This window comes from Eurosta solidaginis, chromosome 3 (genome assembly GCF_040869045.1).
Source record: "Eurosta solidaginis isolate ZX-2024a chromosome 3, ASM4086904v1, whole genome shotgun sequence".
Classification (NCBI taxonomy): Eukaryota; Metazoa; Arthropoda; class Insecta; order Diptera; family Tephritidae; genus Eurosta; species Eurosta solidaginis.
Window position 1 is genome coordinate 201,530,257 of NC_090321.1, and position 23,182 is coordinate 201,553,438.

Consider the following 23,182-nt stretch of genomic DNA (forward strand, 5'->3'; position numbering starts at 1 on the left):
AGATACTAAAACGGCACCATATTTGCTGTTTTTTTTAGTTTTTTTAAACTATACATATTTATATTTTTTTAATATGTATATACATTGGGGCGGGTGAAATTGTATGGGAAAAAACTTCAGGTGCACATCTAGTTTCTGAATCTATGGGTCATGCTGAGTAATATTGTCCATGGGACCATAGGTCTGAAATGAATTTCGAGCCTCCCTAATTTTATTAGAAAATATTTTGGGCTATTTAAAATTGAATTTGCAATATGGAAAAGTAAAATATTCGTCGATTTTTTCAACAAATACGTCGATTTTCCCCCAAAAAGAAGCGATAAAATGCAAAAAATAGTAGGAAAGCGCCCTATATTTCATTTGAAATTAGCATTGTAAATATTGGAAATGCCATAACTAAATATTTTAGTCATTGAGTGTGTTAACTTATTCATTCCATTTGTTCGATACCTTCGTCTTTATTTACGTATTTATGGAATCGTTTTTATATTTGGAATTTAATTTCTATACTTATTTGGAACATTCGGACCTCCTGACGTAGTATGAAACGAATGTGTTTTGAGTATTCCAAATAACGGTTTATCCGGAACGATTACATAAATACTTAAACGGTAAACAGCTTTTCGAAGTCTCAGAATAAATAGGTAAATAATTCCTGTGCAGCAAGACAGCAAATTAGTTAACTCTTCTGTCAAGGCCGGAATATGAAGTTCTAAGACAATCAACCATTTTTATTTTTTTTTTTTTTTTTTTGTGAGTTCATTGCGACTGTCGGTTCCCGGTTAGAAATAGCCCTAGCTTAAAATATTTTTCCAAAAATTCCCCATCTCAGGATTTATTTCCAAAGCGTCCTTTATCAGAATTAGGTTGAAGAATACCTTATCTCAAAATGTTTTTCAAAAACGCCCGATCTTATGTCAAAGTGTATTGAATTTATGCTCAGGTAGGGAGTTTTTGAAACAAAATGCGAGATAGTGTACATACATATTTTTGAATAAAATTCTGAAGTTTGGCTTTCTTCGAAAAAATTCTGAAAGACCGATCAGAGCAATTTAACTTTTTAACATTTCTCAAAATATTTAGTAAAAAATTAATAATTTCCCCAAAAACTGTTGGCATTTACGAAATTAGCGTCACTATCCAATATATTACTAAAGATAGTTTTCTACTACAATTTTCGCTGAATTATTCCCCGTTTTCCGTACATCGTAAAAGCAACCCGTCCAAATTTTTAAATTTGGGAGTGTTGTTGGGAAAAAAATCAATACTATATGTTTGATAGCAATTTTTATTTAAATTATTTTAGCGCTTCAAACAATTATAGTTTAAACAAGAAAACCTTCCCCCTGAATTAAAAATCAAAGGCAAAACTGCTCTCTCAATATTATTGACATGGATTGCTATGAAATATAAAAATTACAGTTTGAACAGCAAGTATCTGTAACAGCAAGTGCCTGTAACATCCTCTCCCCCGTTAAAATTTCACGGATTTTAACCAGCCACATCTAACTTTGCTAATTTGGTTACAGGCCGCTTAAATATTCCATATTTTGTTTTTACGGTAGCACATCTAACATTTCCATCTGCTACTTGCATTACAGATTGAACGATCCCCTTTGGCCAATTATTTCGAGGCAAATTCGGATCTACTATATGACAACATCATCAATTTTAATTGGGTCAACCTTTTGAAACCATTTACTTCGACGTGTTAAAGTTGGTAAATATTCTTGAATCCAACGCTTCCAGAAAATATCAGCAAAGTATTGTACCTTTCGCCAGTTCTTTCGCAAGTTGCAATCGGTCTCAGAAAATTTGCCCAAGGGGTTACTACAGCTGGATGATCCAAGCAAGAAATGATTTGGAGTTAAGACTTCATCTTCTGTGTTTTCCAAATCTACGTAAGTCAGTGGTCTGGAATTTATAATACGCTCACATTCCAGAAGCGCAGAATACAAAGTATCGACTCTAAAAATATGATTTGGCATGATGTTGTAAAGTACTTTCTTCACGGATTGTATTAAACGCTCCCAACTTCCACCCATATGTGGTGCTGCTGGTGGATTAAAATGCCATGTTGTTGATGCTGTAACAAACTTTTCAGCTATCAGTTCAAAATCCAATTCACAAACTGCTTTCTTTAATTCAGTTTCAGCGCCATGAAAGTTTGTACCATTGTTGCAATAAATCTCGATCGGTATACCTCTTCTTGCAATGAAATTCTGAATTACCATTATGCAGGTGCTTGTTGTCATATCTCTTGCGATCTCGATGTGAATTGCCCTCACAGTGAGGCAAGTGAATAAGACACCCCATCGTTTTTCTTGATGGCGAGCCACTTTGACTTGCATCGGTCCAAAGTAGTCAACACCATCATAAGAGAATGGACGTGCGAATGTGGATAGTCGGCACCGTGGTAGTGTAGCCATTTCTGGAACCGCTGGCATAGATGCTGTATTTCTGCAAAACTGACAAAGCCTACGCACTCTTTTAAGTTCCACTCGTAAACGAGGTATGTAGAATTTTTGTCGGATTTCATTTAAGCAGGTATCATGGTGCATATGACGCAGCTCTTCATGAAAATGGCGAATTATAAGAGTCGTTCCACAATTGTTTTTTGGCAAAATAATAGGTCGCTTCGAGTTTTCGGGTATAGTCAGCGCATCGATTCTACCTTTTATACGAAGTACATTATTTTCATCTAAATATGGCGAACACTTGAAAATAGGACTAGCTTTTTGAATATTGCGTTTTTTTTTCAGAGTAGCAATTTCATCCTTAAAAGTACTAAATTGTATTTTTCGATATATGTAATTTTCTGCCATTGCTAATATTAAACTTTTATTTGGCATGTCGTAATCCTTGTTCATCTTTAGGGCTATCCTCTTCTTTAGCTTAAGACCAAACATGAAAATAGTAGCAGTAACTCGTAAAAGGCGATTCCAGCTTGAAAATTTGTTCAAGTCCAGACAATTATCGTCGAAATTTTCCATAACGTGAACAAATGCTATATGTGGTCTTAATTCCTCCTTGTTTTCCATACTGTTCGTGATTCTTTGAGGCCACGCAAATTCCGGTTGCCACAAGAAATCTGGTCCTGCAAACCACCTACTTTTCAAATAAAACTGGAAAGGTTTCTTCCATTTTGTAGCATCATCTGCAACGCTAAGTTTAGTAGGCACATATCGCCATTCTGAAAGCTTACTTCCTTCGAGTATTTCACCAATACTGTACATTACAAATTGTTTGAAGTTTCGAGGATTTGATCGTAGCCAAGAAAGGACGGTATTGGAGTCTGACCAAAAAGTTCTGCTGTTTACCTGCAGATTTTGCTGCTTGCAAATCATATCACCTATTCGAACTCCTAGTACTGCGGCCATCAGCTCAAGACGAGGGATGGAAACTGGTTGTTTTGGAGCGACCTTTGCTTTAGCAAACACAAGGCATACATTCAGCCCAGAGGATGAGTTTATACGAAAAATCCTACAGCTGCATATGCCAATTCACTGGCATCTACGAATATGTGCAGTTGAATATCTGAGTCTGAGTTTGTTAGGTACCATCTTGGAATTTTAACTTTTTCTATGTCGGGTAGTAGCTTCAACCAAATAAGCCACTTCTTAAACACTTCTTCGCTAATTTTATTTAACCAACCTTCAGTTGTTCTCCAGACTTCTTGTATAATCTAATATAATCTTAAGATAAATAACGTAGTGTGAGAGGAAACCTAGCGGATCGAATAAAGACATCAGAGTACGTAAGACATCTGTCGTTGTTGGTTTTTTATGCCCATTGAGAATATCCTCATCCACTCGATACAATTTTAAGCGATAAGTGAATACATCACTCTCAGTAGACCACCACATACCCAGGATTTTTTCGTTTCCCATTTCAGATGACTGATCCTTGATGGGTACAGGAGTTTCTTCTTCTATCTCTCCAAGACTTTTTAATACAGCTCTGGAGTTGGATTTCCAATTTCGTATGAAGAAACCGCCTTCTTTATGGATAAATCTAACTTTCTTTGCTAACCGAATCGCATCTTCCTCAGTATCCGCGCCTTCTAATAAATCATCTACGTAATGATGGTGCATGATCGAGTCTGCGGCTCTCGGAAACTCACCTGCAAACTCTAATGCGTTTTTGTTTTTAACATATTGTGCTGATGTTGGAGAGCAGGCTGCGCCAAACGTCATCACTTGCATTACATATACGTCAGGCTTTCTTTGAACCTCGTTGTTTCTCCAAATGAATCGTTGTGCGTTTTGGTCAGATTTTAGAACCCGCACCTGGTGAAACATTTCTTTTATGTCAGCACTTATGACGAATTTAAAAGTTCGAAAACAGAAAAGTACAGATAAAAGCGGAGTCAACAAGTCTAGACCCTTAAACAGCATGGAATTCAATGAAGTTCCACGAACTTTAGCAGCTGCATCCCAAACGAGTCGAACTTTCCCAGGTTTGTTCGGATTAATTACTGTGAAAATAGGCAGATACCATATAATTCCACTATTTTCAAAAACTTCATCTGGAGAAAGTTTTCGGGCATATCCCTTTTCAACTAAAGAAAGTATTTGCTGATTTATAATAGGTATATGCTCCGGACCAGACTTTCTCTCTAAACAAGTTAAGCGTTTCAAAGCCGCAGGATAACTGTTTGAAACTGTAGGTATATTATCTCGCCATAACAAACCTGTCTCAAAACGATTTCCTATTCTCCTTGTCGTTGATTGTAAAATTTTATTTGCACGTTCATCTTCGGGTGACTTGAGATCGACTGTTTTGTCTATATTTTCGAGTGAAAGGTAACTGGAAACAATTTCATGTAGCCTTTTTAACTCGGATTCACAATCGCATTCTTCGATTTTATGGAAACCCATGGTGTTGTTTGTGGTTTCATTTCCTCCATGAATTACCCAACCAAGTCGAGTTTTAGATGCAAACGGCTCATATGGAAATCCTTCCCTAGTCTTCAAACTGTTGCATAAATATCCATTGTTGAGCCCAATAAGAATTTGTGGCACGGCATTTTCGTAAAACTCCAAAGGTATATGCCTCAAATGGAAATAGCATGATAAATCTTCCTTTGTGACACTTTGTACTGGAAGTGCTAAGTTTTTGACAGTGTGGGCGTTTAAAATATCATACTTCTTGGCATTCGGATGTCGCTGTGAAATTTGCTGGTTTACTAATTTAGAACCATCTTCATTGCGTGTAGTATCCGATGTCCATTTCAGGCACACATTTTTCGGTTCCCCTTTAAGATCTAATTTTTCGCATAAATTTCTCTCCAGGAGAGTAACGTTAGATCCGTCGTCTAGAAAGGCAAAAGTATCAACCTTTCGGTTGATATTATATAGTGTAACCGGAACTATTTTAAAATATGTTTTATTTCTACTTAACTGATTGGAATGAGCGGTAACAACTATAGATTTGGGTGCAAAATTATGCAGGAGCTTGTGGTGCCTTGCTTCGCAGCCATTAATACTGCATTTTTTCTCACAGCAGCGAAAATTTCCATGCTTCTGCAAACAAATTCTACACAACTTCTTCTGCTTCACCTGGTCCCACCTCTCTGAAAGCGTCATTGCGTTGAACTTCACACAATTCGTTGCTATATGGTTCCCATTACAAATACTGCAGGTTGACTTCAAATTCTCCCTTTCGTGGGTATGCAGACTTCCGCTAACTTTAAAAATACCTGGACTAACTTTAACAACAGCTTCCGAGACGTCTAGTAGCCATTTTGAGAATGAACAAATATCGGCTTCTTCGTTTATATTGTACAATGCCCAATTCATCTTTATTTGAGGAGGCAGCTTATCAGCCATCTCCTGAAGTAGTAGGGGATTTTTCATGTGGGACTCTAATCCAGATGCTTAAATTGTTGAACACAGGTTTCGGACAGTAACTGCGTAAGATACAAGCGTGTCTAATTTGTCAGCTCGTGGTGGTACTTCGGACCGAAGTTTACTCAACAAATCGTAGATGATAATTTCCGGGCGACCAAACATCATTTTCAAAGTTCTTATTACCTCAGCGACATTTTTTGGGATTAAAAGAAGAGAGCTTACCACTTCCAACGCTTTTCCTCTGAGACATTTCTGGAGTAGTAAAAGATTTTCAGCATCACTAAAATTACATAACTTATTGCTTTCTTGATACGAGCTGTAGAAAAGCGGCCATTCTTCCGGTTTTCCTGTGAAGATTGGAAGCTCCTTTGCAAAGCTTTGGCGTATTGCAAGTTGTACATTGGTAAAAGGTTGGAGTGGCTGTGATGCATTTTTCTGAGGTTGAACTTGCGCAACCCATGCCTTTGTTCTCGATGCGGGTTCACTGCAGCTGCCTTTTCCTTCTGAAACTTCAACTTCTGTTAGCAATTGCATTCTCTTATCGTGATACTGTTTTTCACGTTCCGCGCGCTCTAACTCCAAGCGTTGTAGCTCTAAATTTATTTTCCGTCGATTCGAACTTGATTTTGAGTTCGCTACAGCCGTTTTTGTTGTCCTTACACTTCGGGCTGACCTTACTTCCTCATTCTCCCTGCATTTAATGCACTTCCAAGGATGGGTTTCGACTTCAGAAGTCACTCCGGCGCAGTTGTAGTGATTCCAGGCATCACATACGTCGCATTGGACCATCTCGTCAGTATCGCCATGATTGCAGAGAGTACAGCTTTGGCCATTTGTTTTCGGAGGTGTACGAAAAATTTTTAAGATTCACAATTTGCGCGGCGTATATTGAAATTAATAAAACGATATAATTAATAATATATAATTTTTTGAAGAATGTTGGGAAAAAATCAATACTATATGTTTGATAGCAATTTTTATTTAAATTATTTTAGCGCTTCAAAAAATTATAGTTTAAACAAGAAAATTTTCCCCCTGAATTAAAAATCAAAGGCAAAACTGCTTTCTCAATATTATTGACATGGATTGCTATGAAATATAAAAATTACAGTTTGAACAGCAAGTATCTGTAACAGCAAGTGTCTGTAACAAGTGTCAAAGCTCTGCCATTATTAGAGAACAAACCTCTGGTAATTGAATCATGGGTTTGAGTCATGATGAAATAATTAAGGCGATGTCAACAACATAACCTCACTTTTTCGACATCTCTATTTGCCAGTAGTTACTTGTACTACAAAAGTACTAAATTTTTCCTACAAATTTCCTCAAAAAATTCAGATTTCTGCAAAATTTTGTCTATAATCTTTTGGGGAATACAAATTTATGTTTATGTCTTAAAAATTCTGGTAGAGGGTTACATAGTTATTATATTTCTAAACGTATAGTAAAATCTACTCCGATCGTAGTAGAATTCAAAGGCAGTTATGTATGATAGACAACTCTCTAAATTATGCATGCCGAACAGAATAAGGGAAAACGTCAACGGGATGAGAACACCTGAATATTAATTTCATCATGGGTTTGAGTCATGGTGGAATCACCAGGTGAAGTAAATGAAAAAAGACAGAAGATGTACGCTATCTGAAACGGTAGGGATGTATTTTCGACGGTCAGAAGAGGGTATAATTTTTACCCGCTTTGAAAAAATAGGTGTAGAAAACTAAATACCTTGCTACGAAAACCATTACAGAAGCTTCTTTTTTCAGCATATCACTGCCACCTAACGCAAATGCAAAATTGAGTACAAAAGACCAGTGCGAGTTTACATTAATTTACTTTTACTTTAGTAAACTGACCTCAATTTCAACTGCAGTCGAAACATTCATTGAAAAATCGGACATAAAAAAACAGATGTTAGTCATATATTGTAGGTATGACGTCAGTTATTTAGTTGAACTTTATTGCCTTTTGCGGAACTTAAATGGGTTTCGGGTGCGATGAAAAGTTTTAGTCACACTTGGAAGTGATCGTGTTACTCTTAAATTTCCATCCCGTTAAAATTCATTGACATGCTCATCTGCTTTGTTGATTTGTCGTTGAGAGTCGGGAGCAAAACATATGCTCTTCCAAATAAAAATGACAAACTTAATCAGAAGATGCCCCAAAATGTCTTGACAGTTGAATTCATGATGTATTACTAGAGTTGGGATTCTACCGGGTATTTACAATTTTTATGGGTAAATACCAGGAAAATACCCGGAATATTTCTTTTTTGTATCTTTTTTGGGTATTTAAAAATTATTTGAATCGAGGCTGCTTGGAATTACAATTCAGTTAAATTTATACGTCATTTGAAATTAAAAAAATTTCGTTTTGATTTTAAACATATAACCCAGCAAACACTCGGAGTCAACAATTAATCTGAAAGGAGTCCAAACTTTGGATCGTTTGCACTCGTTATGAACTCATTTAGGAGCCTGAAGCGGATGCTATATGCTCATATTTTGCCTCTAACATAAGTCTTATACAGGCCTCCTTCCGATGTCATATATGAGCCTTATTGGCGTCATATACCGCTGAGTCTTTTAATGACACTACTTCAGGGCGTTTAGGAAGAATTTTGGACATATATCCGAAGCGGAAAACATAGGGGAGAAAATTGTTGTGATAAAACTCCCATGAGGATAAGATAGAAATGAAATAAGTATTAGTTGAATTATTTATTTATTTAGAATAAATTGTTGCAGAACAATTTCTGAGTTTTTATTCCGGAGCTGCCTAGTTTACTGATTTTAATATTTTTCGTTTGTTCATAATTTCATCAAATTGGAGTCATAAAAGGTTTTAAGGTGATAGCATTTTTGAAGCTGATATTTTTCGGACCCACATTGAACTCCAGAACTGTAAGAGAATGTTTATAGGGTACACATATTTACGCAAACAAAGCTACCCCTCAAACATGCTCACGGCGTCCGTAATTTAAGAATCCGAAACGAGTCCAAAATAAGTGGGTTTTGCCCTTTATTTAATGGCCTAAAAGCTCCTAACCTAGCATGCAAAAATTATCATTTATCAACTATTTATTTTCGTCACAGCGAGTTTGGAACAAATTTTGAAACTTTGCTACAATTTTTCATTTTAATACAAAATGAATTACGTTTGTACATTATAGTTACCCTTGCTACTCTTTTTTGTATAAGCATCGACGTTTTTCCGCTGATGGACGCTTATCGACATCTTTAATGTGATCGCAAAGCTGTCACGCTCTGTTCAGGTGTGTCGAACTATATATGACCCCAAAAAGCGCTGACGATGCCTAATAAATAGGCCATATAGGTATCAGATAATCAGAGTTTATTAGAGTTAAAAATGACGTCGGTGAGTTCCAGTAGAGTATAATATGAGCTGTTTAAAAAGCTTTTAACACATATGTCGGACTCTTATTTAGGCTCAAATGATATACGTTAGTAGGCTCATATAGGACGACCATTGCAAGAAGGAAATACATTGGTTACAGCATCCCAAATAAGCACATACCGACTGTAAACGTTCCAATTTAGATATTTTTCCGACTCTTGTTTGACTTAAATTGTTTACTGAGTAAACTTAAATTTTTACAATGGATGTATTATTGGCTAAATATTTTTGAAAAACGCTGGATTACAGATTAAAACTAATTCAACCGATAGCGTAATGGCTAACTGCCCACCAATATAGGACAAATTGGGTACATTTTGGATTGAATTTGTGTGTTTGTTTCCCATATTTTCCAAAAGATTATTTTTACCCTTCTTTTGGGTAAATATTTGGGTATCTAACCATTTTTACCATATATACCCAATTTACCGGGTATTTACTAGAGATGCCACGAATAGTGAATTGGCCGAATACCGAATACCGAATATTCGGCAACGCTGTCGGCCGAAGCGCCGAATATTCGGCACGAACTACATGCTTATCGGGGCGCGTTAGCTGGATTAAGACAAGTGGACACCTGTTTTTCTGCTTATACGTAACAGATCATGAAACTTTAATAAATCTGACAATGGGAACTATTGGAACAATGTATCAAACTCCTCAAACCATTCGAAGAGATTAGAAAAATAACGAGCTCAGGTATCTGTTGCGTCTCTGAAGTGATTCCACATGCAGTAAATTTATTAAAATATCTGGGAAAAGCAGAGACAGCTGAGAAAGTACCAAATTTAGTAACAATGAGATCTTCACTGCAAGGCAAGTTTGAAAGGCGATTCAGCTTCGATGAAAAAAACAAATATCTGGTTGCTGCTTTTCTGGATCCTCGCTTCAAACCGTGTTTCCTAAGATTGGTTCAAACAGAAAGAGCAAGACAAAAAATTCTTCTAGAAGCTCTGAAAATAGTACCGATGACGATTCTTCTCTAATTCGTAAGAAAAGAAACCTGAATGAAAATGATAGGACTACTGAAATACACGACAGTTTCTGTAACTGCTTTGAGGAAGTCGCTACAGATAATATGCGAAATGCTAATAATGAGGAGGACGTGGAGAAGAATGCTGTGGCAAAGTTTAAAAGTTTGCTAAAGTTTATCTTTCTTCTCCTGGAAGTAGCGTGTTTAGTGAGACCTTATTTTCTGATGCTGGTAACATTTACGATGAAAAGCATAATCGTTTACTACCCAAAAATGATGAAAAGCTTATTTTTATCTAACATAACTTACCACTGATCATGATAGATGTGTACATAAAGTCCAACGTGGATGAAAAGCTGCTCTCCACAACACAGCATGCGTACACCAAAGGCAAGTCGGTAGACACCGCATTGCATAGGGTGGTAATAAGCATAGAGAAATCCCTGGAATATAAGGAGTATGCTCTAGGAGTCTTCTTGGACATTGCCGGGGCTTTCAATAATGTTGCAAAATGGGCGATTATGGATGGTCTTAATTACATTAAAGTACATCCTGCCTTAATCAGATGGATCGGCTGCATGTTAAATTGCAGAAAGATTACATCACAATGGGGATTGTACGAGGCCACGAAATCAGTGGACAGGGGCACGCCGCAGGGAGGGGTGCTATCACCTCTGCTGTGGACACTGGTCATCAACCAACTGCTCAGGCAATTCGATGAGGGACCCGTAAAACTTACGGCTTACGCAAATGACGTTGCAATTGTCATAAGTGGAAAATGCCTTCCAACGATTAGTTCTTTGATGGATCGGGCGCTTCGGGATATTCATACCTGGGCATCTAATGTCGGGCTGAAAGTCAATGCGGAGAAGACGGATATGGTCTTGTTTACAAAGAGGTACAAGGTCCCAAATTGGACCAGGCCTAAGTTAGGAGCGGTGACCTTACAGGAGAAACCTTGCACAAAATATCTAGGAATCATCCTAGACAGTAAGCTGTCATGGAAGCTCAACTTGGAGGAGAGGGTCAAGAAGGCCTCAACGGCACTCTATGCATGTAAAAGAATGCTGGGGTGTACGTGGGGCCTATCGCCCTCTCTTTCTCATTGGGTTTTTACAGCGATTGTAAGCCCTATTCTATACTATGGAGTTCTTGTTTGGTGGAAAGCCACACAAAAAACAACATACCTCAAAAAATTAGAGGGGGTATGCAGACTATCGATGCTTTGCATTACGGGAGCCCTGAAAACAACCCCGACGGCTGCACTGTATGCCATTCTGCACATTCCACCTGTAGACCTGGTAGCAAAGAACAAAGCGTTAACGACCGCAACCAGGCTCGATGCTTCAGGGCAGCTTGAGCGCCGACCATATGGCCATAGTAGTATAGCGTCCTCAGTCACAAGACGAACAGACTACATGATTCCCTACCTGCACTTTGAGGGAGTTCTTAAGGCCACAATAGAGGTGGACGGTTGGCGCAAGGGTGCGCAAATGGCGGACGAGGCGATACATGTGTACACCGATGGTTCCAAAATAGTGGAAGGAGTAGGGTCTGCGGTATACTGCGCTGATCCGGAATTAAGCAGATCCTACAGGCTGCCGGATTACTGTAGCGTTTTCCAAGGGGAAATATTAGCCGTAACCAAAGCAGTAGAAACCCTGGAAGAGAATAGCTTAAGCTGCAACCGTGTTAACTTTTATATTGACAGTCAAGCAGCAATTAAGGCAATAATCTCGCATAGCACAGCATCTAAATGCGTGTTAGAGTGTAAGCAGTCTCTGGAGAGAATCGGGACAGGGAGAAGCATACATCTATATTGGGTCCCAGGGCATATGGGAATAGATGGGAATGAAAAAGCGGACGAATTAGCTAAAAAGGGCGCATCCCTTGAAGCTTGCTCCGTAGACGTCCCAATTAGATTGTGCGAGATTAAGCGAATGCGAGAGGTGCACATGATCGACCAAGCAGAAAAGGCGTGGGTTCAAGCGCGGGGCTGTAAAGTGTCGAAGATTATGTGTAGGTCTTACAACCTTAGACTAACACAGTTGCTTCTATCATTAAAAAGAGAGGACTGTAGACTCATGACGGGTATTCTGACTGGACACTGCCTTCTGGCGTCGCATGCCTTTAAATTAGGCTTGGTCAGTGATAGCAGGTGTAGGAAGTGCGGGTTGGAGGAGGAAACGATCGAGCACGTTCTGTGCTCGTGCCCTGCACTTGCCAGGCTAAGACTCCAGCTATTAGGAGTGATACAGCTGTCAGATCTAGAAGCAGCAAGTGGCTTAAGTCCTAGGAAGCTTCTAGTGTTTGCCAAGAGGACGGAGTTATTTTATAACATAGGTCCTGGTTTTTGATAGGGTTTTTCAGTTTGGTCGTTAAAACAAACTTCTGGTAACACTACGGACTCAATCAGTCTATGTGAGGTCCTCATGGACCGGCCAGTTCAACCTACCTACCTACCACTGATCAATTTTAAATACTAAAGTGTTGTAATTTGGAAATAAGTACATGATTTTGAGTAATATAGCGTGTGTTTTTTACATGAATACCGAATAGCAAAAAAAGTGGCCGAATAGGCCGAATACCGAATAATTGCCGAATATTCGTGCCAACTCTAGTATTTACCATTTGGGTATTTACCCATTTCCCATCTCTATGTATTACTAATGTTACCAAGGTATTATTTACCAAAATATGTCAGGGCATATACTAGCCCAGAGGCAGTCGGCTTAGAACCAGAAGATTTTGTTGTTTTTGTTGTTGCATTAACGATAAAGACACTCCCCGAAAGTTTTAGGGAGTATTATACGACATTTTTGGTGTTCTTGTAGGAATGAGAAAAACATTCTTTGAAAGTTTTCACTAGCACTGTACAGGGAAAGATCCTTGGTTGAATACGGCGTGAATGCAAATAGTTTGTTTCAACAAAAAACTATTTAAATTTTTTTGGGACCAATTAAACATATCGTGGGTACAATGCCAAAGAAACGAATGTGCCATTTTTGTTTAAACGAAATATTATATGTACATATATGTCAAATTTTGCAAAGCCAAAACAACAAATGCTCATTTTTTTGAAAAAAAAATTCAAAAATCATTTTTCTATTCACATTACTTAGTGGTTTACAAAAGTACACCTTCCAATCATATATGTATGTAATACTCCTATATTGCTAATAGAAAATGTTCGCAATGTGTTTTGAATTCGAAATCAAAACAAGACAGCCTATAAAATTTTTGTGTTTGTAGCAGCATAAGTGTGACAAGAAAAAATTTGAATTTAGGTACATTCGATTATGGAATACAAAAACAAAAACGTTTAAAGAACAATATATCGGCACTCTGATGTTTGGGAATGTATCTAGGTTTTTGTAGCAATATAGGAGTATTACATACATATATGCTTCCAATAGTGGTTGAAAAATACAAAATTAAATCTCTATTAATTAAATCTCTTTTTTTAACAATGTGTTGCGCGTTTTTCTCAACACATCAAATATGCACATTCATTTCTTTGGCATTGGACCAACGATATATGTGACCCGGCCTATGAAAAAGTGGCTTATGACTCAAAAAAGAAATTGCGAGAAACAGCCGTTAACAGCTGTTTTTTTGCGAGAAACAGCTGTTTTTTTTTTGAGTCATAAGTCGCCTTTTCATAGGTCGGGTCACATGCAATGAAAACATCAAAAATATGGACTTATTAGTTTAGCACGGCCTTACTAATGAAAGCCAACGCCAAATGATGGATCTCTCTAATTAAATCCAGTACTCCTGAAAAATGCAAAAAGCAACACCTTTTCGCGGACAACATTGGTGAAAAATTTTCAGATAGCCGAATGACAGAGAAAAGAAGAACTTAGAGCGTAGAGTGGGGCTGGTTATTCCACCATGGTTTGAGTGAAAACGTAGAAACTACAAATTTCTTCACAAATGTATTTTGTTGTTGCTTGTAGAAAACTGTTGACCATTGTGGGTAAGACGAGTGTGATAACGTCTGCATAAACGTCAAAATTACAAATAGAATGGATCACCTGATTTTTTATTGACTATCGCTGTCTTATTCTATACCTCCGCCATACTGAACATCCTGTCAAAACGCTTAAAAGCAGCCATATTGAACATCCTCTCAGGAATTTGACGGATAAGTTATCACACTTGTTTTATCCACAATGCTGTTGACAGTAAAATGATAAACTTTCTACATTTTCTATAGTTTACGAGGGAATACCACAAACGTTGTTGAGGACGGCAAGCTATTGGTTCAATCTGAATCTCCTTTTGTTCGACTCAGGCCTATTGTTCTTTGGAACAATATTCACGTCCTTGATCAAATTTCTTAGATACAATTGCTTGGGACTCTTTCGTAAATGGTCTATAGGCATCTAAATGAATCTTCGCAGATAAATACGTTAAAATGGAATTAAAATATATTTTTTGTACCCAAAAATCAAACAAATTGTATAATTACCACATTTCAACATTGCCTATCTGCCAAATAAGCTACAGCTAACTTTAAGTATCTACCTATTTAATTTCGACTATGATTATATCCCATAGATTTCGATGAAATATTTGACAAAAAATGTAACTGTTAAATTTGCGGCCGAATAAAAATTTTAATTAATAAATACACAAAACATTTTTCTGGCACACAAAGCATCGGATGGCCGAAAGTCAAATACATTTTCCAGAAAAATCGATCTGTGTAGAGTAGTATATATGTATATGTAGTGTATAAGTTTATATTTATAGTGCGAATTTTCTTTATATTTTCTAGCTAATGCGTTTATTTTTAGTTTAAACAGCTATTATTTTTTTAGAAAATATGTTTTGCAAATATGTTAAACGATTAATTTATTGCTAGTATTAATATATTGTATGGCTGATTGTTATATGTACATATATACTCGCTAAAATTTCCATTTTCACAAATCTACGCCTGTATTTCTGGCGCCTTGCCAACAATCAATTTTATTTTTTAAGATTATTTTTTAACATCAAATAGTATTTAAAAAAATCACATACACTTTGCGTTACAATGGGTTGTCAACTTTTTCGTATAACAATAAAAAAATGCACATAAATATTTAAGAATTCGTATATTTTATTTGCATAGTATGAACTTAATTCTGTAGTAACCCTACCAACCATGAGTGGATAAAAATTTGGGTAATCATATATTGACTCCTGTAGGAACGAAAACGGCGACCTTTTAACTGATGTCCAGAGAGTGCTTAGATTATGGAGGGAACACTTCTCTGTTCTCCTAAATGGAGGCAGCAATTCACCGCGCAGAGATGAAGAACCCGATCGCGCAATCGATGATGATGGAATATATGTCCCCCCGCCCGATTATGACGAAGTTAGAATAGCAATAACCAGATTGAAAAACAACAAGGCTGTGGGCGCTGGTGGATTGCCTGCGGAGCTATTCAAGTACGGCGGCGAGGAGTTGGTAAGGCGCATGCAGCAGCTTCTTAGCAAAATATGGGCGGAAGAGTGCATGCCCGACGGTTGGAATCTAAGTGTTCTTTGCCCAGCCCACAAGAAGGGGGATACTGCAAAATGCACCAACTATCGTGGAATCAGCCTTCTCAATATCGCATATAAGGTCTTTTCGAGTATATTGTGCGAAAGATTGAAGCCCACCGTGAACCGGCTGATTGGACCTTATCAGTGCGGATCCAGGCCTGGTAAATCAACCATCGACCATATTTTCACAATGCGCCAAAACTTAGAAAAAACCCGTGAAAAAAGAATCGACACACATCACCTCTTCGTCGACTTTAAAGCCGCCTTCGACAGCACGAAAAAGAGCTGGCTATATGCCGCTATGTCTGAATTTGGTTTCCCCGCAAAACTAATACGGCTGTGCAAAATGACGTTGAGCAACACCATCAGCTCAGTCAGAATTGGGAAGGACCTGTCCGAGCCGTTCGAAACTAAACGAGGTTTCAGACAGGGTGCGATTTCTTTAATTTGATGCTGGAGAAAATTATACTAGCTGCAGAACTTAACCACACTGGAACAATATACTATAAAAGCGTGCAATTACTGGCATATGCTGATGACATTGATAGCATCGGCCTAAACACCCGCGCTGTTAGTTCTGCTTACTCCAAACTGGAAAATAATAAAAATAAATTTATTATAACAATAAATCCATGGAAACTAATTAATAAATTTATTTTATTAAAAAGAAAATAGTAACGGATAAGAAAAATAAACATATGAAATCAAATTAAAATAAAATTAAATTAAATAAAATAAAACAAAATAAATTAAAATAAAATAAAATAAAATTAAATTAAATTAAAAAAAAAATAAATTTAAAAAAATAAAAAAAAATAATGTAAATTAAAATAAAATTAAATTAAATTAAAAATAAAATAAACTAAAATTACATTATATAAAACAATGTGAAATAAAATAAAATATTGTAAATTAAAATAAAATAAAATTAAATTAAATAAAAAACAAAATAATGTAAATTAAAATAAAACAAAATAAGATAAAATAAAATAAATCAAAATTAAATAAAATAAAATAAGATAAAATAAAATAAAACAAAATAAAATAAAATAAAAATAAATAAAAAAGGACAAAATGAAATAAAGTAAAATAAAATGAATGCAGTGAAACGCAATTAAATGAAATATATGCATAATAAATAAATGTAAGAAACCTAAAACAAAAGTTAATGAAACTGAAATAAAATCACAAAAGTTAGGATGGTGTAACATGTGTGGGTTCACCTCTTAAGTAACCGGCTATTTCAAATCCACTTCTTCATCTCGTGAAACTTGAAATTGTGCATGGACACGGACGTGAAATTTGTGAGCCCAACTCTTAAATGAACGACTATGCCACATCCATTCATTCATCAGGCGATACTTGAAACTATCGGTGTAAATACGTATGTTGACGCATCTAGCAGCAAAATATCAAGCCCGCTTTCCAGCACCATCTAACAGATAGGAAATTCGCCAGCGGTAACAATCTACGTTTCATTTGAGCTCTTTTTTGCTAACTCCATTAAATCCATAGTCAGTCTGGAAATATACGTATTATTAATTTCTGCATTTTATTATTAATTTCTGCATATTATAAATAGTACTTACCAATAATACAAATTTTAGATGAGATTGTGTAAAATAATGTTTGCTGCAAACAATTTTTCCAAAATAATTTATTCAAAACAGCTGTTCAATTTCTGCTTGTCATAATTTTCTTTTCAATAACTAAAATAATACTGACTCATTCAAACATTTTGGATTAGCAATAGCATGAAAATGAATTATTTTTTTGTTTCCGAATCATGGGGATAAATATTTTATTAATGTGAGTTGGTGTTGGTATTTGAGGTGAAAATGACAAAAATAGGGTAGCATTGGTTGGCAGGGAAGGTGCACTTAAACGCACAACTCACAATGTGGTTGCGTTGTCTCTATTTGAAAACAACTACCACATGAGAACGCAAATACTTTAAAATAAATGAAAGTATCAATGAGTTCAACGATTATTTAATCCGAATACGTGTGATCTTATTGTCACGAATTTTAGGAATCCTTGATTATTCTGCACCTTCTGTTATAGTTCGAATCGCTAAACCGTCGAATAAATAACTCAAATGTTCAGTATAGCAAGATGTTGTTTATTGGGATCTCTATTTTGGTAGTAGCACTTCATAATCAAATTACTCACGTAATTGACTTATAGCGTTTTAAAACCAAACTGATTATTAATTCTCCGACTTGCGCTGCTTTTATACTCTCTTTTGCTTCGGTCGTCTATTTCTCCTAAGGTTTAGAGTTTTCACGAGCAACCTTCTCGAACAGTTGCTTATTTATTTCTCATTTCGGTACTCATATTCACGTTTGTCTTTTTGTTATATGTGTGTATATGTGTAAGTCAGGGCCGTAGAGAGAAAATCCGGGCCCGGGACTAAACAATTTACGGGCCCCCTATAAAAAATCCACTAATACATTTGATTAACTTGAATTAATGAAGTCTCATTCATGAATCATTATTGATGGAACATCAAAAAAAGTTTTTGCCACATCAACTAAATGATTTTTGGACTAAGAGCTGACAATAAATTTAACTTTACTATTTATTTTATTTTATTGTAACGTAGAAATAAAATTCTCTTTTAACAGCCACATATTATTTCAAATAATCTTTTCTAGTTATGTGGTAACATTTTAATACATTTCTGATAAATTTAATGATTATAGATTTTAATTATTCAATATAGAAAGTTCGGATATCAAAGAGTGGCTTTACTTGCTTTTTTCGCTGCAAAATTTTTTATAATAATATCAACTGTCTTGCCAAAACGGATTCAACAAAAAGCGTGGCAAGTCCTGAAACTCGCTCTTGAGATGAACACGATCTATGAAAGTTTTTGATTCTTGAAAGGACGCTGAAGGAACGTTCTGCCTAGCTACAGTGACAGGTATATTGTAAAAGATACGTAAAGCAACACAAATGTTGGGGAAAATTGTATACAGATTTTGAACATAGATGGCATTTAGCAATTCCAATGGTGACAGACTATTATCAAAATTTGCTTCGTAAATTTGTTTCAAGTGAATTATTTCGCATTCTACGCTTTGAGAAATGTCCGACTTGTATTTTTCGACAAATTGTGCTGCGCTCGTCCGAACCGTAGTTTCATCCATGTCTTCAAATTGCCACAAAAAGGAAAACGTCTCGCTCAAATTTCTAATAGCTGCAAATCGTTCAGTAATGCCAGTGATTACCGAATCAACGATCACCAGGAATGTATTGTTTTTAAAATCAGACTCTGAATAATCAGTAATAATCTCATTTAAATCCTCTTCAGAACGTCTTTTGAGTTCTCTCTTTCGAATGTCCGGAAACTTTGGCGAGATGTTCAATTGAATAGCAGCTGTTTTGCATTCGTTTAAAATTGTTTTCCATTGGTTCGTGATCAACTTCAAATCAGCAAATAAGGCATCTAGATGTCGGACATCAACATCTATGGTGACGTCTCTAGCTTGGAGGACTGCGTTTCCTTCATTAATGGTAGTCAGTATTTTGAACCAAATTGAGGACAGCAAGATAAATTCGAACTTGTTGATGTACCCGAGAATACCGGTAACAGCGCCGTATGCTTGCGCAGTCAAATTTGGCTTTTGGCTGAAAGACTATGAAGAGAACTCGGTACATTTCTTTTGAGGATGTCCCATCGTTGTGGAGTGCTGCTGAAAATAGTAAAATATTTTTGTACAACTCCGAAGAAAGTAATTGCAGCCGTACAGCATTCTGCAGCATCAACACCACATACATTCAGACTGTGGGTTGCACAAGGCGAGTAATCAGCATTCGAGTTTTTGTCTAGAATGTGACGTAGTGCTCCTTTCATATTGGTGCCGTTATCGTAGCCTTGTGCACGACAATCTTCAATCAAGTATGGAAAATTAAATCAGGAATTTTCTGAGCAGTTTTTTGGTTACAATTAACGAAAGACAAAAACCGTTGTGGAATTGTAAAACTTGTTGCTTTCGAATTGAAATGGAGTTAGCGCAAAAAGAAGGTAGTCAACGTGACTAGCATCAGGCATAGCATCAACGATAATAGCAAAATATTTGGCTTTCTTGCTTTGATCTAATATAGTTTCCCTCACGTTCTTTGCACAAATTTCTATAAACTCGTTCTGAATGCCTGGGGAAATATAGTGAACTTGTAAACGTTTGTGCTGCTGTTGTGAAATCCTAACTTTCTCTAAATGATCTCTAAGTATCGGATCATATTGGTTTATTAGATCTTAGATGCCCAAAAAATGTCCATCGTTTCGTTCACCAAGATATATACCTTCGCCTTTGAAAGCTAGGCCTCTTTCACCCAAAAATAAAATAGTGTCCGAAATTCTAGATTTTGTAAAGATCGCCATTGATTATAACATTTAATGTGATCTTGAGTATTTTCGTGTTGTTGTTGTAGCGATAAGGTTGCTCCCCGAAGGCTTTGGGGAGTGTTATCGATGTGATGGTCCTTTGCCGGATACAGATCCGGTACACTCCGGTAACACAGCACCATTAAGGTGCCAGCCCGGCCATCTCGGGAACGATTTATATGGCCATATTAAACCTTCAGGCCATCCCTCCCTCCCCACCCTCAAGTTCCAAGAGGAGCTGGGGGTCGCCAGAACCTCGTCTGTTAGTGAAACAGGATTTGCCGCGGATAGGTGAGGTTGACTATTGGGTTTGGAGAAGCTATATATTGCGCTGGCAACTGAAGGGTTGCGCTACACAGCCCCTTGAATCTGATATTTTAGTCGCCTCTTCCGGAATACCTACCACGGGTATATTCTGACCCCCTAACCCGCTGGGGCAGTATTTTCGTGTGATGGCAGTTTATCGTATAGCTTCTTCCATACCTAGAATTTCGAAATAATTTTAGGTCGATTTAAAGTATTGGTGCTTAATAGACGACATGGTAGGCAATATAAAGCATTGCTACTGGCCCTCCACACTAACCAGTCACGCTACACTTTCCATTTGGCAAGATTCTGTTGAAAAACGAGGTAGGAAATGCCTCGTCATGACAATCACGTGGAAAAATAACAGGACACTTTTGATGACCTCGACGAATTATTTCGTTGACTTCTTCAGATCGCAAAAACTCATTATTCACGGTATCGATATCGAAGTCGTTTAAATAATCTGGACTTTGATACAGAGTTGGTGGTATTGTTGGAAGACTTTTTGAAGATGAACCTTCATCAGTGTCACCACGAAAACTTTACGATTTCGGATTCATGTAAACATACATACATTTTTGTTTGATGTTTTTATTGTCTTCTCAGGCCCAGGCAAAAAATCATTATCAATATTCGTTGCTTTTGAAATTCGGCTTAAAATTTGCACATGGAACAACTAAAGACTCTCCTGAATTGAAAAAAATGTCTTAGTACCTCTAAATCGCGGGCCTCCTGAGCAACACACTTTTGTTTGATGTTTTTATTGTCTCCTCAGGCCCAGGCAAAAATTCCTTATCAATATTCGTTGCTTTTGAAATTCGGCTTAAAATTTGCACATGGAACAACTAAAGACTCTCCTAAATTAAAAAAAATGTCTTAGTACCTCTAAATCGCGGCCCCCTGAGAAACACATTTTTGTTTGATGTTTTTATCGTCTCCTCAGGCCCGATATCGAAGTCGTTTAAATAATCTGGACTTTGATACAGAGTTGGTGGTATTGTTGGAAGACTTTTTGAAGATGAACCTTCATCAGTGTCACCACGAAAACTTTACGATTTCGGATTCATGTAAACATACAAACATTTTTGTTTGATGTTTTTATTGTCTTCTCAGGCCCAGGCAAAAAATCATAATCAATATTCGTTGCTTTTGAAATTCGGCTTAAAATTTGCACATGGAACAACTAAACTCTCCTAAATTAAAAAAAATGTCTTAGTACCTCTAAATCGCGGGCCCCTGAGAAACACATTTTTGTTTGATGTTTTTATTTTCTCCTCAGGCCCAGGCAAAATTCCTTATCAATATTCGTTGCTTTTGAAATTCGGCTTAAAATTTGCACATGGAACAACTAAAGACTCTCCTAAATAAAAAAAAATGTCTTAGTACCCCTAAATGGCGGGCCCCCCGAGAAACCTCGGACCCGGGGAATCCCCCATCCCCCTGCCCCTCCCCCTCTCGTCGGGCCTGGTGTAAGTAATAACTACTGCTCTTAGGTGATGATTGCGTGAAATGAGACTGTTGTTTCTCTTTCTTCTTCGCTCTTAGCTGCTGACTACATGTATGTGAGGTTGTTTGCTTTGATGTTTACATGTATGTTTGGCTGCTTGCATTGAGGTTGTTGTGCATATATTTACTAGCAGCATAGTGATGTATCGAAATGCTAATATTCGCCACATTTATTATCATTATTTTGGACCGATTTTCGATCTTCCCATGCCAATTTTGGTTCAAAGACACAACAGTTGTGCTCAAGTATCATTTTTCACTCTGCGTGTTCGTGTTAAGTTGTTTGAATTTGTGTCCGCCTTTTATTAGTCACTGGGCGAAAACCATTTCGGGATGTAGGCCTTTAAATAATTAAATAATTGCTTTTGGAAAACAGGGTTGATTTTGTTTTTGTATGGAGTCGGCGACTTATAAATGAACTAGAGCGGTTTTTTAAGTTGCGCATTAAAGAAAATTAAGCCATTTATCAAACTTAAGCTTAAATAAATAGAAATGTATTTGCTTCCAATATCACTTTAATGTATATGTATATCTATTACATACTATGTACTTAATTAGTTTTTGGTGTCAGATTATTCTCACTGGGTTGAAAAAATTCTTCAACAATTGCAGCAACCATATCATTTGTTGTATTAATTAAACCATCAAAATCTGCTTGGCCTGGTTCTGCACACATTTCAGCATAATACTTAATTTTAGGTTCAGTACCACTTGTACGCAAAGTTATAACCAAACCATTTTCGAATGTAAACGTAATCATTTCGCTACTTGCACTAACAGGTAATATGGCTTTGCCATCAGCTTGTGAAGTGTCAACACCTTAAAATAACACATACAATGATGTTAATAATGTTAAGGCCCGGTTTATCAGTGTTTGGTTAAGCTAAGCTTGAACTAAGCTTAAACTGTAGTCAAATTTAAACTCCAGTTAAACTACTGAGCAGTTTTTCAGTCACAGTTTAAGACCGCCTTTGGGGTAGAATTTTTTGTGCGGCAACATTGGTTTTTTATTATCTAGATAATTTGTAGATACTGGATTTTGTTTACCCAACAAACATGGAAAAATATTCTCCGGCGAAATATATATCTAGTGACTTCATCCTCCAGTCACTATCCAACCTTTGAGAAATTTTGTAAAATTAAAAGTTTTTCAGTTGATCTCCAACGTCATTAATATTTTCCAATTATTATCCTAATTTC

At 36.7% G+C, this 23,182-nt stretch overlaps 2 protein-coding genes across 9 annotated transcripts in view; one reads left to right on the forward strand and one right to left on the reverse strand.

Moving 5' to 3' along the window:
• The window catches only part of Vang (Strabismus domain-containing protein Vang), a 43,868-nt gene that overhangs the window by 11,489 nt on the left and 9,197 nt on the right, over positions 1 to 23,182 (forward strand). Inside the window, exon 4 of one of the 3 annotated variants that reach the window (XR_010951227.1) lies at positions 18,506 to 21,928. The exons of the other annotated variants lie outside the window; for them this stretch is intronic. The gene's annotated coding sequence lies outside the window, so the exon portion shown is untranslated. Of the gene's footprint in view, positions 1 to 18,505; positions 21,929 to 23,182 lie in introns of those variants that run through there. 3 annotated transcript variants of the gene reach the window in all.
• Positions 22,427 to 23,182, reverse strand: part of Pgm2a (phosphoglucomutase 2) — a 36,793-nt gene continuing 36,037 nt past the window's right edge. For 4 of the 6 annotated variants that reach the window (XM_067774698.1, XM_067774697.1, XM_067774695.1 and 1 more), the window contains one exon: positions 22,430 to 22,801. In XM_067774698.1, the coding sequence (XP_067630799.1) occupies positions 22,533 to 22,801 (269 nt within the window). In that variant the 3' untranslated portion in view covers positions 22,430 to 22,532. Of the gene's footprint in view, positions 22,802 to 23,182 lie in introns of all 6 variants that reach the window. The other 2 variants (XM_067774693.1, XM_067774694.1) reach the window with 2 other exon arrangements.